Here is a 17,645-nt window from a genome sequence, read left to right as displayed (position 1 = left end):
TCCAGCATGCGAACACGTCAACACTCTTTTTATTTTTTTTTTATTTTTTTTTTTAATTATTTTTTTTTCATTTTTCTTTTATTATTCATATGTGCATACAAGGCTTGGTTTATTTCTCCCCCCTGACCCCACCCCCTCCCTTACCACCCACTCCACCCCCTCCCGCTCCCCCCCTCAATACCCAGCAGAAACTATTTTGCCCTTATCTCTAATTTTGTTGTAGAGAGAGTATAAGCAATAATAGGAAGGAACAAGGGGTTTTGCTGGGTCAACACTCTTTTTAGAGCATAAATCCTATTTCTATAACAAACCTCCTTGCTCTCATTGAGCTCAGAAGCAGCACAAAACCATATACTCTATGTATTCTGCTTCAAAGAATGAAAATTCAGATTAGAAGTCAATGTGTTCTCTCGCCATTGTTTTCTCTGCCACCCTAGCAATAGGTTTTCTTTCACTTTATTCCTCTTTTGGGTAGCCACTTCACTGGGTTCTTTATGGCCCTGCCTATGAGCTAGGGGAGGGGACAACAGGTGAGACCAATCAAGTCCCCACACAGCTGTTATAGTGAGGGTTCTCAGGGCAGAGCACTCTGCCAGGAACAGAGTCCACCTTAGGCCTGCCTCTAGTCTGGGGTTGCCTGGGTACAGGGACTATCTTAAGTTCCTTTTGGCAACTCCAGTTCCTCATGCAGTGACTGGCTTAGAAGGACTCATCACCGAAAACCCTACGTTCAACATCCAGATATGCCATTAACTTGCCAGAAGAATTTTGCTCATCGAATAAAAGGAAGAAAGGGAGGGAAAGCAAGAAGGGAGGGAGGGAGAGTGGGAACAAAGGAAGGGAGTTAAACTCGAGTTTATTTGGTCTTCTTCCTTTGGAGTGCTATTTTTATCTTACCATTGTTGGACATAGATGCTCAGGTTGATGGCTACCAAGCAGACACTGCATATTCAATTACACAGATTCCTTCTGAGAAAGGGAATTAAGCCACAAAAATGGGTTAACTTAAGAAAATATGTCAAGGAAGAGTTTGATATGTGATAAGGAATGTGGACAAGGTCAGACTGTGACATGGACCCAAGGCAGAGCACAATTAATCCCTTAAGAAACAGGGTGATGCCAATGCAAGGATGGAATTGATCTGAATGTGTGACCTACTACTTCTGATGCCCTCACAAAATGGCGGAAATTCATGTATCCCTAAAATGCATACAAACATTTCAATCCAGAGACAACTTGCCTGGCCAGTGAGGGCGAAAATGCTACCTCCCAAAAATCAGGTCTGTATTCTCACATATGCAAAGTTTTTTGTCACCTGAGGACCCGTGATGTCACCTGTGGTCCTTCCAGACCTTACTATCTGTGTGTAGAAAGTCCAGTGCAAAAAGAGTCATCCTCAAATGCAAGCTGCTCCCCAAAGTTAACCTGATTCTAGTCCAGGTCCGATTCAACCTATCTCCTGTCTTCTCAATGCTAAAAGCATCACTTTACACATCCATCTGTTAAAATCACCATTATGGTCACATTACTACCTTCAATAACCGATCCATTCAAAAACTTTAATGGGTCAATATGGTATTTGATGGTGTCAGCCTTGAGACGACATGATATTCTAGTCATTGCCCTCCCTATGTGAGGGCCTGAGCCAGCAACGGGTATGACATTAGCCTGCCTCAGGAAGTTTACAGCACCACAGATAAAGAAGACAAGAGCATACAGCTAAGCAAACAGAAGAGGAAATAGCTAATGTTTTATTGAATGCCTGGTAAACGTGAGGAGCCCTAGCTATTTACATTAGCTTAACATCACTCCAATCCAGGGTGATATGTGAGTGTACGGATAAGGGAATGGACAGTCAAAAGGCAAACAGTTCACACAGAATTTAACGTGTATTTAGTAACAATAGAGAGATTTCCAAATGCTGACCAGACACTGTACCAAATACTATTTCCGTATCACACAATGCCTAGGAAACGGGACTGGGCACTTCCAGGTGGTGTCATGAATGCCTCATGGAGTGGGACTGTTCAATGCTGGGATTTAAGAGAGCAGGAGTAGGCGGGTGCTGTTATCTGAGTGGAAAAGACTGCAGACAGCAATGGAAACTGGCAAGACAGGTGTTGGAAAAGAAGGGAGACCTGGAGGAAGTCACACTCAGCAAAAGCTAGCACCCCTTACCCAAGCTTCCCTCTCCTAGTGTCGCACAGCTCTGTAAATGAAACATGGATCACATCCTTACTTATGTGTGGATCTCTTCTCCCTAAAGACATTACCGTCTCCGAAGACTAGATCTTCATCAAATATCTTTGCATCCCAAAAACTCCACTCACAGAACCTTGAGCACAGGAGGTATTCAAAGAAGCTCTGTGCACTTCACAGGCTGGAAATTTTCTTTTACAGAAGTTCAAGCTCAAAAACAAAATACCTCCACTCCTTCAAATAGTTTAGTCTTTCCTATTTAGATAGAGGCTAAACATGACCTTTATTATCATAACATCTAAGTATAATCAAAGACAGAAGGTATCATCTGAACTGAAATCAAAAACCTATGAAGCAACAGGCCTCCCTATGATGCAAGAAGAGGCAATGAGGTTCCCCGAGGCTGATCTCACATCAGCCTTAAGAGACAAAGTCATTTATTACTTCTTTTCCAGTTGTAAAAGTAGCAAAAGCTATTTTGAAAAGAAATCACCAGAAAAAGCATAAAAACAAAGTATAAATCCATGAACCAACCAAGACATTCCAGGGACCTGATTTTATTTCAAACACAAAGGCAGGTATATTAAAAAAAAAAAAAAAAAAACCTTTCCTCAGTACCAAATACACGAGCACACACATGTACACACAGGTGCGTGCACACACACAATTTAAGTTGGCATTACACTGAGCAATGACTTCACACAGTCACTTCACTGCCAATTTCAAAGTCAAGTGCGGGCCAGGACTTCCTCCAGTCCTCCCTTCATGTGGAAGAACTAAACAAGCCACTTGTGAACTGCAAGGGCTGCGTCCTCACACAGACAGCCACTGTTTTCACATCCCACAGTGGGCCCATTCGCCACGAATCTTTCAGATGTGCAAGGGCCTCAAGTTACCTGGTGTGGATTCTTCCTTTCATGGCTGAGGACACTAAGGGCCAAAGAGGAGAAATAAATGCCATATCCAGACAGAGAGGAAGCCAGGGCTCTTGTAACTTCCACCATCTTCCTTCTGAACTTCAGTGCTTTGGAGTCATGATTACTTTCTCCTTCGATTCAAGATGGTGATCAGTGATCAAGATGGCCACGTCCACGGTCATCACTTTCCAATGCGCCCTGTCCCTCTCTGACTTGATGAAAAGCAGCACCCGAGGCCAGAGGACCTCGCTTGATTCAAGGTCCCCAACAAACAAAAGGAAGGTCCTCTTCTGAGCTCCAGATGCAAACCTCAGCTAGGATGACTTGTAGAAAGTAATAAGCAAGGCTGATTCTAAGACTTGGCCTGGAAACCTCAGAGGGTTTTGGCTCTGCTGCAAAGACTCCACTGCAAAGGAGCAAATGTCTGCACATCTTCCCTAGCCTCCTCCAAGGAGGAAAGGGAGAAAAGATTTAAAGCAAAAGATTTTGAGCAAAAAAGCAAAGCAATGCAGTTTACTTTTCCTCCTCCCTTGTTTCCATGCACTATTCCAAGGGCTCTGCTATTAAACTTGCTCCCAGATACCAGGGCAGTCTGCACATTTCTAAAGAAAAACAACTTCTTAGAATCACAGAATGTGAGGGGTCTCAGGAAACTGAGGAAAGAAAGCGACACAAAGACACCCATAAGGGCAGGGTGTCTGTACCCCAGAGAACAGGCACCCACCTTGTGCTAGGGAGGTCCTGGGGAACCCCACCTGCCAGTGCACCTGCCAACTAAGCCATGATCCCTGGCATCCTAACTCTCCGTAACTGCAAATATGCTAAGTCCATCTTTCATTTCCACCCTGCCTCTCAATTCCCGTTTCCTCCCACCAGTTCCCATCCCCTGGTCACCCTCAGGGATCTCCCTGGAAAAGCAGGTTGTGAAGGTTGCAAGGCTTCATGAGATAGACCTCAAGGTACAGATCAGTGCTTCCTGGAGTCACAGAGAGGTGGGGATGCTTCCAAAGTGCTATCTTCACTCGTAGGTTCAGAGGCTCGATCCTCTCCCCAAGGGACCGCCTTCCTAACGGGTCTCCGATGGGAGGACCCATGCTCTCTGCTCTAAGAGCAGCAAGAACAATGATCAGATGAGCAAACAATGTGGAGCAATGACCAAGGGCACCCTGCACCAACAAAGGTACAACTTAGGAGCCTAGCCATTGGGTCCAATGTAGATCCCTTTCATAAAGCCACTTTCTTTTTGTTTTTTTTAAATTGCAGTACTGTGGTTTGAACTCAGGACTTTGTGCTTGTGAGTCAAGCGCTCTACCATTTGAGCCATGTCCCCAGCTCATAAGGCCACTTTCAACGTTGATCTCTGCACAGCACATCCCAGCCCCACCTCACCACATGGCACCCAAGACTCCAAGCCCAGGTCCTCACCTGGTCTCCCTTACAGGGAGTTTCCTAGTAATGTTGCTATCCATTAGGGTTTTCACATTTGCCTTATGCAAAGCAGGAGCTGCAGGGATAGGTACTGAATTAATTAGTCCAAGGAGAACAGGAAGAGAAAGCTGTCTCTAGAAGACTGTGTACCTTCCCTGTTGCCTAGGGAAGAAAGAGGCAAGAGAAAGCAGGGAGGAGTGGGGAGGTGAGATATGCCCCTCCTCAGCAGGACTGATGTTTAGTCGGAATCAGCCCTATTAACAGTCAGAGAGCACTGAGCTGAGCCTGTCTCCTCCCATCAAGATGGTAGTGATGGCAGTGATGACTCCTACAGATAAGAGGACGGTGCCTCTGTGACTGCAAGGACCAGATCAGAAACTGTGTCAAATACCCATTGTGCGTGGCCATAGGAGATCCTCGGTAAGTAACAGACTCTCTAACTAGTGCTTATGGAGTCCACAAGAAACCGAAGGGCAAAGTCACTGTAAAACACTTCTTAAAGAAAAAAATACACTGGAGTGCCCTAATATTTAATATAAACACATCCTACCATAGTTACAAGTCCTTCTAAAAAGCAGCTGATGGGGCTGATACCCTTTACTGTTGTGTGATAAAAGCAGCCCCTTTTAGCACCTAGGTGACAGATACAATGAGGATGTACGATGAGGAGGCTTCCTTCTGGTCAGAGAGTCCCTAGGGCTCCTGGGATAGCTGAGTTAATTCCATGGAAACAAGCAGGGCAGTAATGCTTACAGCAAGCCCTGCAAGGGACCCAAGGGGCAGCACTGCAGGCCCCTGGCCCTCCTGCTCAGACACACCTGTGCACCTGGACGTGCTGCCCATTCTGGCAGGCTCAGGAATGGTCTGTGACAGCAGGCAGCAGGCACAGGGCTGGGAAGTGCGCAGAAGGAACACATAGAGAGATCAGGACACGGGAGAAAGGGTTCTAAGTCCTCCATACCAGCTCTATCACGTGTGATACTTGACTAGAGGAAAAATATAAAAAGCTCTGATGCCAAACAAAAGCTTCATCAGTAAAAGAAAGGTAAATGCTGGACACATGTTAGTTGCTGAGGTCCAGTAGGGTCTCAAATACTGTGACTTCTTCCCACTGCTGTGGATTTGGAAACCCATAAACGGTGAGGCCACCTGTCCTGACAGCCATGACAATATCGCTCTACGCAAACAACACCTGGAGCCCCACCTTGGTCCACACCAGCCCAGGCCCCTCAGTCTCTAATCTGCAGAGTCCACACAAGCAACTGTGGAACTGGGAAGGAGCGGCCATCAGGGACCATGTGGATTTTCCCAGAATTGTGCACACAGGCTGTGGCTTGGCACAAAATAAGCCACATCAAAGTTCCATAAACCCACCACTATGATTCAGGAAAACGGCTGCCTCTTAAGTGACTGGAGATGCATGTCACAGCCCGGAGGGAGCTGGGGTCCACCGACAGCGTCACGATGGACCGCAAGCATTGCTTTCTCACAATAAATGCTGACAGGGCTACAGATCCCTAAGCCTGGTTCTGGAACCTTCTATTGAGTATACTACTTGCCATATTTTTTTTTTCTCCCAAACTGGATGATAACTTAAAAAAAAAAACAAAACAAGGACCAAAAGCAAGACAGGTTTGTCTTTACTTACTGGTTTGTCCTGTCCCTGTCTTGGAGCTACCTGACTTCTCCAGGTAGTATCGTGACATCATTCCTTTCTGCCCTTCACCAGCCTTTCTTTCGGAGCAGCAGCCCAGGGTGGTAGCCTCAGAAGGGATGCCCAGGCCAAGCACAGTGGTGAATGAGTTCCAACTTCGAGGAAGTCACCGTGAGCCCACCATGTGGTGGCTGCAGAAGATAGCCTTTCAGCAGACTGCCATGTGCTTTCATCTGTCACCTTCAGTGCAACGTGACAGAAGCTCTCCTTCAATCCATGAGTTTCCCTGGATTTCCCTCCTGACTCCTCCACCCCTCAGTCTGCCAATGCCTAACTGCACCTCTGCGGCAGCCCCGGAAGGAAAGCTGGGTACCTGATGTGAGCTGCTGAAAACAGGCAAATTGGGATAGAGTGGTGGGAGGCAGGAGTGAGCAATGGGTCCCAGCACCTAAAGACAATATACTGCTCCAAGAATGCAAAGAGGGTGGGAGGAAGCGAGGAAATTTCTTTTACTTAAAATAAAAGCCATCTGCAAAGAGACGGCCATCAAAATATGTCTCAGATGCTCTCCAGGATGTCAGAAGAGGCCCAGAACAAAATGCTCCCAAAGACCAAGTGCTGTGAGGGATTTCAGCACTGCCTAGTCCACAAACACTTGTTAAGAGCCAGCTCTGGGAAAAAGCAGACAGACCTATATGGGGAAAGTCGATGAGCAAGGCAGTGTGCCTGCTCCCCTGACCATGCCATTGCTCTCTGTATAGTGTGTCCTTTGAGCCTAGGACCACCAATGTCAAGGAAGGACATTGGGTAGATCAGTGAACCTCTGAGTACCCATCTGCCAACAATGCATCCTTCCCAACAGCCACATCAAATTCCCTTTGCACACATCTGAAGGAATTCTGAAAAATGTAGTTGTTTCACTAGGCAAACATTTACTGAGTGATTTCAAAACTGCCAGTACCCTCAATGCCCGAGCAGATGCATGGCCTTCTGCATGACAGACCTCAGAGCCCAATCACAGCAAGGACATCTCTGAGGACAGTGTGAGGGAGATACAGGTTTCAACAGAGGCAGCACAGGACAGAAGAGGGGCTTCTCTACCAGACTGGCTCTCAGTACAATCTTCCTATAGACACCTGACCAAGAAGGATGGCAAGTCCTAGGAGTAAGCAGGGCCCTGGAACTAAAGGAAAGGCTGAGACTCTCGATTGTCCCTCCCTCCAGTCTGGATGGGCTCAGAAACCAGGAGGAGATGAGGCTGCAGATGGGCCAAATTTGGAGCTGCTTCATGGGTTGAGAAAGAGTCCAAACTTTGCTCCTGCAGCCTTGGAAGCCACTTATGGTATTTTCAGCAATGTGCCTTAAAAGTTTGACCTTTAAGAATGAGTCTCTGCAGTGTCAGGCAGAGTAACCAGTGAGAACGTGGCTGCAGGTGAAGGCACCCTGCACATTTTCTGTAGCACATGTATATGCCAAGAGGCTGCTGGGTAATGTGTGAGAGGTACACTACACAGCTCCAAGTCCCCCAGAAGCATGGAGGGCTATACTTAGGCAGGAGCTCAGCAGTATCACACAAAGCCACTGTAATAAAACAGAGCATCTTTGAGACAGAACTGAGGTCTGTGTGAGAAGGAAAGAATCTATATCTAAGATAAATGTCAAATTATACTCATGAGGCTGGAGACCATCACCCAAATCCTGGACGCCTCAGCATCATCACCTACGACTTGGGTTAGGAAGAACTGCCCTGTTTCCCACAGGTTGTCATGGGATCGATGGGACGACCTCTGGAAATGAGGCACAAAAGCACAGCAGTGAACAAATGAGGCCACTGAGGCAGAGAGCTTTAGAACCTTTCCTCTGGGTGCTCTGACTCCTAAGGCCTCAGTTTCACAACTTCTTCAGGCTCAGAACAGACTAGCTGCTGAAGATGCTGTAGACAGGGATGAGCCTCAAGGAGTTTACTGTAAAATAAATGGCTATTACTGTGCATCTCATCCCAGAAAAACAGAAACAAGAAGAAGCGAGCGGCCAGGACTCCTGCGTGTGAGACACAGTCCCCTCTGAATCAGACAGCTCCTTAACATGTGGTCTGGGCTATTCTGGAACACCCCAATAAGCTTTAAAAAGGTTAGGAGGGATCACCTTATTTTTAAAAGCCCCAGGGGGCCTGTGGCCATGTCATATTTTTACAGCTTCTTTTGGGGCGAGGAGCTATACGGATTTTGTACTCACTTCGAATTTAACCAGTATTTAAGTGTGCTGATTATAGCTGCGAGCACACATCTTGTTCCAGTGTGTGGTTGGAGAGGTGGATAGGGAAGCAGCTTTGGAAATTTACAGCCCAGAAATAGCATGTGGTCTGTCTGCTTGAGAAGAACCAGCTCCTCTGTGACAAACTGTGACAAGACCAGCAAAAGCCAGCAAACAAAAGACAGCAAAGAAAATGGGGTTTCTGTCTCCACACCTATTACTAGACACCAGATAAGCTCCTCCAGTCTGCAAGACACCCAGGGAGGCCCACGGCTGGGGGCTCACACCGACAGAGCCAGCCTGCTGCAAATGGGGGCCCTCCAGCAAAATGCCCAGACGTGGTGCTGACTTTAAAGGAAAAAAAAAAATTTCAAAATGTACCTGATCATTTCCTAACCAGCTTTGCTTGCCATCAAACAGAAACTCTGCCTAGTCTGGTAGGGGCTTTGGAGTCCAGCCACTGGCCAGTCCTGTGGCTCCTTCAGCTTCCAGTTCCTCCCCTGCTAAAATGAAAACGTCATGCATAAAGAGTGTTCATGGGAGTTCTGTAGCTCTCTGGCTTTGCCTTGGGGGACAGAGATGGGAGGCCTCAGTGAGTGAGGGCCACAGGGACCCCCAGCTTGTTCCAGCCTGAACCTGGGAAGAATTCTGTTTGAACTGAATTCTAAGTCTTCTTAGAAGATTTTAAGACTTCCTCTGCAGAAAGGATAATCTCACCCAAATAACTTTTGGAGATTCCTGTACTAAATGATGCCCCTGACACCTGTAAGCTAAATTTGCTGTAATTCTACTTTCACACACACTGGTGTTGTCCTACTGTAAGACTTGCCTAAGATAAGGGGCCCTCCACATCACCCTGAAAGGGCCTGACACCGTGCCACAGACACTTACTAACATGTTTGACAGTGAAGTCCTCATGTGTCCAGAAGTTTCAAGTTACTGGGAAAAAAAAAATTGGACAAAGAAATTTCTTTTTTCAAATATAGTAGTTACATTTTGAGGGGAGAGAGATCCTGAGTCTCTTGATGAATGCTAATACATGCTACTACAGAAAACAAGAGTAACATAAAACCATGGAATAAACAAACCTAGAACACCACTTGTCTTATTTTAGAAATGCTGTGCTTCTTCTCCTTGTCCATATAATGTATGATGAAACACCTGCTCTTGCATACAAGTGAGATCTGAGCCATTCATCTAGTTAAACCGGCCAAAAACGTTCTTTTCTACCCTGACAATCTGCTGTGCCTCCATCATTGCATGCTCTGAATACTGAAGCAGGCTTTGAACCAAGGAGACATTGCAATCTGCAGTGGCAACAAAGACCAAGTTGGAGACATCTGCTCCCCTCACTATCCTGCACCACACTTCAAGGACCCTTCCCACTGGGGCTAAAATGGGTCAAGCTAAAAAAACCAAATAAGTAACCTAGTTTATAAGTCCTCAGGTCAACTAGAGTTTAAGGCTCTTGTGTTTTGGGGTAAAAAAGAAATTAAGGGTATTTTTTATGTACACATGTTAAAATTTCAGTGGTAACTACTAAGAGAAGTAGACTGCACACCTTCCCAAATGCAAAAGAAAGAAAATGAAGAATATAAAATCTACTTAAAGAGAAAAAGCCAGAAAGTAGAAAAAAAGTATAAAACCACTTGGATAAAATAGTCATAAGACACTAAGGATCATGAGAAATAAATGAATTAAACTTGATAGCCAAAACAAAGAAATGGACAGTCTTGCTATGTATCCCAGGCTGGCCTTGAACTCGAAATCCTACTGCCTTAGCCTCCTGAGTACTGGGATTACAAGGTGTGTAAAGTTGAATTTCCAAAAGTGGGGACTATATTTAAAGCCAAAAAGAATCAGAGACATTAGCAATTAAAGGATGGAGGCAACTGATGGAGGAAAACCAGTACCAAAACTAAGCCATCAGAAGAAACAGGCTCTCAAGCAAATGTCATAATACAGAAAAAAATGTCAGGTGACACACTGTGGTAAAAGGTTCAATTCATTATCAGGAAACTATACTACTTCTAAACGTGTATACGTCAAATAGCTTCAAAACATACAAAACAAAAATAACACAATTACTGACAAAACCAACAAACACACCGCCCATCACAGTGAGGAAATTCAATAGACCCTGCTTAATAAGCAGACATGTAAAACTAGTCAAAGTAAAGAAGATACGACAAGCACTAAAAACAATCTTGACTTAACCAACACAGGAAAAACCCGACCTGACAAACTGAGAACTCACCATCTTTTCAAAAACACATATAACACTTGCAAAACCTGACTTGCTCCCAAAACATAAAGAAACACTCAGCGAACTTCAAACAACTGGTAACATGGAGCATTGCGTCCCTGCCTCAGTGCAATTAATACAGACATCAGTAAAGAGGGCATTCTCCACATTTGAATATGCTGACTTACCAATGACCCACGGGTTAGAGAGGTAAATCTGGAAATGTGTAAGATGCAGAAGTAAGTCAGAAGAGCGCAATTTAACAAAACATAAGAACTGCCACGAACGCAGTACCGGAACAGTAACACATCATCTTGGTTAAAAAAGAGAGAGCTCGGCACTGCGGAGTACTTCCAGCTCAAGAGGCAGAAAAGCTACAGCAGACTAAACAAGAACAGATAAAAATAAATAAAACACAAAATACATTTGCAGTAGATAGGACCAACAAAGTAAAAAACAAAGTATTTTTCTTGAAAATTAATAGTGGAATATACATTCTCCGGCAGGTTGGTCAAGGATGAAAAAGGAGAAACACCTGAACTGCATTTGTAACAAGAAGAGACTAAGAAGTATGAGTACCTGCATGCCTGTTGACTTGGAAAGCAGGAAATTTAACTCAAGAAAACATAGGAGTTCAAAGTATTGTATAAGTTTTGAAAACAATGGAGCAGTTAGAAATCTTCCCACAATGAAATCACTAGGTCTCATTTTCAGTTGAGAACCACCAAGATTTCAAGAGTAGCTAATTCACCTCCTGCACAGAATCTTCTGGGAAATAAGGGAGAAAAAAATGAAAAACTGAGAGGAAAAAAAACCCAAAAACCTCTTAAATCAGACAAAAGCAGTTAAAGAAAGGAAAAACATACACCAAACTCTCTCATGAGTAAAGAAAGAAAAATTTTAAACAAAATATGACCAAATAGAATCCAGATGTGTATTTAAACAAACTAGTTTTTCCAAAGAGTCCAAGGGAATTTGACTGTGGATGAACAGTAAGTGAGAAGAACAGTGGGAACTGAATATATCATCTTCACACACACAGGGCAAGCCTGTGACAAATCCCAACATGCATTTGTGATAGAAGCCCAAAATGCAACTCCACAAAACAGAAACATAGGGAATTTCATTACCCTAATAAAAGACATTTAGAAAAGAGTGACAGCAAATATTATTCTTGATTAAAATAGAATATGATTTATAAAACTCAGGCAACAAGGCAAAAATGTCTTCCATTGCTGTGATTCAGCAATGCACTACAGGTGCTAGTGCAAAGAGGAAAACAAGAAAAAGTATCGATAAAAGGTCAATTAAAAATGGCCAATTATGTTTGCATACCCCAGGATACACCATTTCCAAAGACACCCAAAGACTAAGGTAACAAGAAACAAATTCTACAGAGTTGCGACATGTACAAAATTCTAACAGAAAAAAATGTGAGAAGACATAAATACACAGACAGTGACAAGGATGATCCTGGAGAAGATTGAATATCAGAAAAAAATGTCCATTGCTTTCTCTTTTGGGGGCACTACTGGGGTTTGACCTCAGTACTTTGTACTTGAGTCATACATTCAAGCCCTTTTTGCTTTAGTTATTTTCCAGATAGCCAATCTTTTTTGCCCAAGATTGGCCTTAAATGGCAATCCTCCTACCTCTGCCTCCCATGTAGCTGGGATTATAGAAGTGAAACACCATGCCTGGCCTCAATTTTTTTCTTAACTGATCCACAGCTCCAACATAATCTACAACCTACAGATCAAAGCAAGTTCTCAACAGGATGTGCTGCTGGATTTTTTTCCCTCTCTGCTGATGCTGTTGGTTTCATAAATTAACTCTAAAATTTTATAGAAAGGCAAAGGCCCAAGTGTAGTCAAACACCTCTGAAGAAGAGGCTGCAGGTCTGTGGGGGACCCCAAAAATCAAGACTCCTTCCAGAGCTGTAGTGATTATCAGTAAGCTGTATGGTTATAGAGCTGGGTAAACTGACCAACAGGAGACAGAAAGAAACCCATCATTATAAATGTGACACAACAGAACGTGTATTTCAAATCACTAGAGAGAAAAAGGGACCGTTCAACAAATGGTACAAAATATTGCTTTTCCTTATGTATAAAAATCAAATCAGAGCCTGGCACCAGTGGCGCTCTCCTATAATCCTAGCTACTCAAGAGGCAGAGATCAGGACAATCAAGGGTCAAGGCCAGCCCAGGCAAACAGTTCATAAGACCCTATTTCAAAAACACAAAAACAGGGCTGACAGAATGGCTCAACTGGTAGACTGCCTGCCTAGCAAGTGTGAGGCCCTGAGTTCAAACCCTAGCACCACCAAAAAAGAAAAAGAAAAAAACAAATCAGAATTCCACATCACACACAGAAATGAATTCTAAATGCTTTGAAAACTGTCAAAAGAAAATATAAGGGAACAACTTACGACCTCAGATAAACATAAGGCCCTAACTATTTATCAGTGGGCAAGGTTGACATGTTCAATATATTAAAATCAAGACTATCTAGTCATCAAAAAGACACTTTACAGAAAATGAAAGTATATGGCACAAACTGGGTGATATTTTTCACACACAAAACCAGCCACAGTCTTCAGACTATATGAAAGAAGGACACTTTCAAAACAATGACAAGAAAAACTATTTAATGGAAATCTAGACCAAAGGCATGAACAACCATTGGATATTCAACAAAACAGATGGTGACTGAACACGTGAAGGCAGGCACAGCGCTGCAGTCGCTGAATTCACTTTGCTACCCATTTGGCGGGAATTAAGATGCTAATAATGCCAAGTGCTGTGGTAAGAGGCACGAATTTTAAAGGAAACTTTATCCACTGCTGCTGGCCAAGTGCATTGGTGTAAGCACACTTTGGGAAATCACTGGACATTTTCTTGTAAAGCTGATCATTACTTCACCTTTCTCTTTCCCAATGGCTCACGCTAAGTATTTAACCAAGAAAAAAAAAATGCACTTATGGACCAGGGATAGGTACAAGAATAGTAAACGGTTGTATGCTTTGTGACAGCAAAGAATGACTCAAACATCCACTGACAGGAGAGTGTCTGAACTGCTGGATTTGAAATGATCACATGTTACATAAAGTTGAAATGAGCTAACATGAAACTCTGAGAACACAGAGTACAGGTCCTCTTACAACATGGCATCACTGTTAAGGAGTAATAGCATGGGAAGGGAGTAGGCAGTTCAGGGGAAAGTGGGCAACAGGAAGCCACCCGGCTGCAGCATTGTGATGCTGTGGTTCGGAAGGCAGCCTCGTGGGTAGTCACCAATCAGGCTTCACATTCCACCAGATATATTTCTTGAAAAACACTGCTTAGGACAGAACCATGCCATAATCTTCTGCATATTAAAAATGGGATTTTTGTATGTCCTCAATTTTCTAGAAAGGTAAACCTAAAAAAAAAAGAATTGTAGTGGTGTTTTTCTCTGGGGAGGACAAAAAGGAGAATTTAAATTTCTACATTACACCCACTCTGTAAATTTCTACATTACACTTTCATGAATTTACAACCTGAGCATACTCACTTAAAAACTAAAAAGTGCGCTGGGGATGAGGCTCAGTGGTAGTGTTTGCCTGGCATGCATGAGGCCCTGGGTTTAATTCCCAGTATTGACAAACAAAACAGACACTAAACAGTAAGCTTAATTAGCTAATTAAGTAAGTAGCTGGCAAACTTTGGGAACTCAAATACAGAGGTTTAAGATGAAGAACAACGACGGATTGAGAACAGATTCAGAAAACGCAGTATTGATTTATCAGCAATGAATTTAAAGAAAACATGGTAGGTCTGGCAAGCTTGGGTCCATGGAAAGAAAGTCCTAGACATGGCCACACCCTCTGCCTGAACCGTCTCGATGGCCAGAGACCAGCTAAGGTAGCCCAGATCTGTCTCTGTCCTTTTGATAAAGAGAACAGTCTCTAATCACTGGCGTACATAAGGACTTTCCTCGGACCCTGGACTCCCAGCTCATTCTCTACTCTGTTGGAAGTTTCTGGATTTCCTAGAAAGAGTAAAGTATCACCTTCATATCCAAAAGGGACTGGCTCCAGAACCTCAGGTTATGTCAACCTGAGGATGCAGGTGCAGTAATCACATGGAACCTAGGCACATACATCTTAAATCTCCCGTCACCTTAAGCCAGGTCTAGATTACTACAGTACCTAAAACAATGTAAATGCCCAGCAAATAGGTGTTAGACTGATGGCTTAGAGAATAATGACAAGAAAATACCTACCTACATTTGCTATAGGCACAATTTTCTTTTTCAAGTATTTTCGAACTGCAGTTGGTTGAATCCACAACCAACTTCAGCCAGCACCACCATGTTCAACTTAAGTTGGACAAAGGGGATCAGGATAGAATTTCACTGAACCATGTGGAATTCCTGCATGGCCATCCATCCTCTCTAGGATGGTGACCTTTCTTCTACCCCCACCAACTGGGTTCACTACTGGACTTCAATATACTGATTTCAATATGTGTGTCACCTCCCACAATGGGGCACAGATAAAGTTAGGGCTCAAGATCTCTGCTGAGGCACACAGAACACTAACTGGCACTGCTTAATGGAGCTTCTCTAGGTTGGGCACCCATGACTCACTCCTGTAATCCTAGATAGTTGGGAGGCTAAGATCAAGAGACTCATGGTTCGAGGCCAGCCTGGACAAAAAGTTTGAGAGACACCTATCTCAATGGAAAAAAAACTGGGTGTGATGAGGCACACCTGTCATCCCAGCTATGACAAGAAGCATAAAATAGGAAGATCACATCCAGGCTGGTCTGGGGAAAAAGCAAAACTCTATCTCCAAAAATAACCAGAGCAAAAAGGGTTGGGGGAGGGAGAGGTGTATAAGGGTTTCCCTAAAGCACCAACATCCAGGAATGACCCCACTCCATTCCCACCACCCCACATCCATCTGACCCCTTGTGAGGTCTTGTAATCATCACTTTTATTCTGAATGAAGACATTTCCCAAGATTTCCCAATCTTCCTGCTCTCCTAAGTCTCTAAAAAACTCTTATCAGGCACAAAGGTCATAGGAAGTTTGGAAGGTGGGCTCTGTTCCACCTCCTCCCGTGACCAGCTGCATCACCTTGAACAAGCTTCTTTCAGTTAAGCTAGCTCAACTGCACAATGGAAAACACCAAAATTCACAGGGTTATGAGTTATGTAAACTAGTGTATGCACATAAGGAAGTGCACTTAGGAACTGCAAAGAAAATGGAAGTGAGAGCTGTAAACAACAGCCACCCATCGCTGTTCCATGCCACCTCAGACCTGTGGGCGGGGTCCGATCTGTGTGGCTCCAAGAGCCTGGGAATGCAATCAAGCTCCCAGAAGCCTTCCCCTCTCCCCACGCTGTGAAAGAAGAGCCCCTTAGCTGTACTCCCAACCCTACAGCACTCCTTCATAATCAGAATAGCCCCGCTTCTGAGATGAAAGCATGCACGGTGTGACCATCTAAATGCCTAGTCCTCCTGGCTGCTGCAGCCCCCAGTGCTTCCTGGCATATTATTTGCATTCAAGGTTCACCATGGCCACCCCAGGTACACCTCCCAAACTCTCTCCTCTCCCTCAGGGCCCCACAGCAGGCAGTGCATGATTACTTTATTTGCTTTTAGTTCTTAGCCTGCTGTGGTTTGAACGTGTCTTCCAAATTCATGTGCTGGACACCTAATAGGATTTGGGGGTAGGGTCTTTGGGAGGACTCATGAGATCAGAGAGAGGAGCCGCCATGACAGTGGTAGTATCTTTAGGAGAGAAAGAGAGACACGAGTTAGCAGGCTAGCTCTGCCTCACCACATGATGCCCTTCGCCATGCTAAGATGCAGCGAGAAAGCCCTTACCAGACTTTGAGCAGATACTGGCATCTTATTCTTAGAATACCCGGCCCCCAGGGCTAAATAAAGCTCTGTTCTTTATAAATTTCCCAGACTCAGGTATGTCGTTATGGCAACAGAAAACAGACTATGCCTTAGCCATAATTAGTACTTGAGTGACTGCTATCTCAGTGTGGCTTACACCAAATGACAAACTTCCTACTCCTTCAACACATCTGATCCTCACTGAGGACCAATCTCATTCCCACAGGCCATGAGATAAGTGGCTCTCCAAGATCACCTTCCAGGAAGAGGTGGGGCTGGGTGCTGCATGGTTTCTCCACTGTGGATATCCATCCTTCTAACTACCCCCAAAAAGTCCCTCAAATGCTTTGTGTGGCCTGAAGCACTGATTTTCCTGGTTTCTTTGGCTCAAGTGGCAGAGCACCTGCCTAGCTAGTTCAAGGTTCTGAGTTCAAACTCCAGTACTGCAAAATAAAGGTATTTTTAAAAATGTAAAAACCCACAAGGGACCTTTGCATATTCCACATTTGCCATTAAAAAATTCAAAAGAATTTAAAGCTGGGATGTAACTCAGTGATAAAGCACTTGCCTAGCATTGGGTGGAAGGGGAGAGAAACTAGGCAAAAAGAAAACAAGTGTATGTGTGTGTGTGTGTGTGTGTGTGTGTGTGTGTGTATAAAATCTATCTAATGGTATAACTCCATTACCTTGCTTTTAGAAACACACAGCTGAGAAAAAATGATTTATTATAAAAATGAAATCCAACTCTCCAACTACTTCTACACATATGCCAAAAATCACAGAACAATAACAAAACCTGACTGTAGAGATCAGCTGACAATTTAATCAGCAGATCCTACCACAACAGAAAATCTTTGGAAACCACCAGACCTGCTCAAGAATTTCATCCCCAGACATCAGTCATTCACGTCCCAAGTTATGGGAAGTGGATCAAAGGGCTGTGTGACGATTCTGTAAACAATGTCATTTTAGTTGTTACTCGTTCTCTTCCAAGCACCCTGTTTAAGCCAATATACTCAGAAGGAGTGTAGAAAAGAACTTAACATGTGATTTT

At 44.0% G+C, this 17,645-nt stretch overlaps 1 protein-coding gene across 5 annotated transcripts in view; it reads right to left on the bottom strand.

Annotated features, from left to right (window-relative positions):
* Positions 1–17,645, bottom strand: part of Rnf144a (ring finger protein 144A) — a 114,712-nt gene that overhangs the window by 71,735 nt on the left and 25,332 nt on the right. Inside the window, exon 1 of one of the 5 annotated variants that reach the window (XM_074049103.1) lies at positions 10,885–13,386. The exons of 3 other annotated variants lie outside the window; for them this stretch is intronic. Coding sequence is in view for 1 of the 2 variants with exons in the window: in XM_074049101.1 (XP_073905202.1) it covers positions 6,193–6,253 (61 nt within the window). In the remaining variant the exon portion in view is untranslated. Of the gene's footprint in view, positions 1–6,192; positions 7,572–10,884; positions 13,387–17,645 lie in introns of those variants that run through there. One more of the 5 variants, XM_074049101.1, reaches the window with a different exon arrangement.

This window comes from Castor canadensis, chromosome 12, assembly GCF_047511655.1.
Source record: "Castor canadensis chromosome 12, mCasCan1.hap1v2, whole genome shotgun sequence".
Classification (NCBI taxonomy): domain Eukaryota; kingdom Metazoa; phylum Chordata; class Mammalia; order Rodentia; family Castoridae; genus Castor; species Castor canadensis.
Note: the sequence above shows the minus strand (reverse complement) of the source record. Positions and strands in the feature narration are given on the sequence as shown.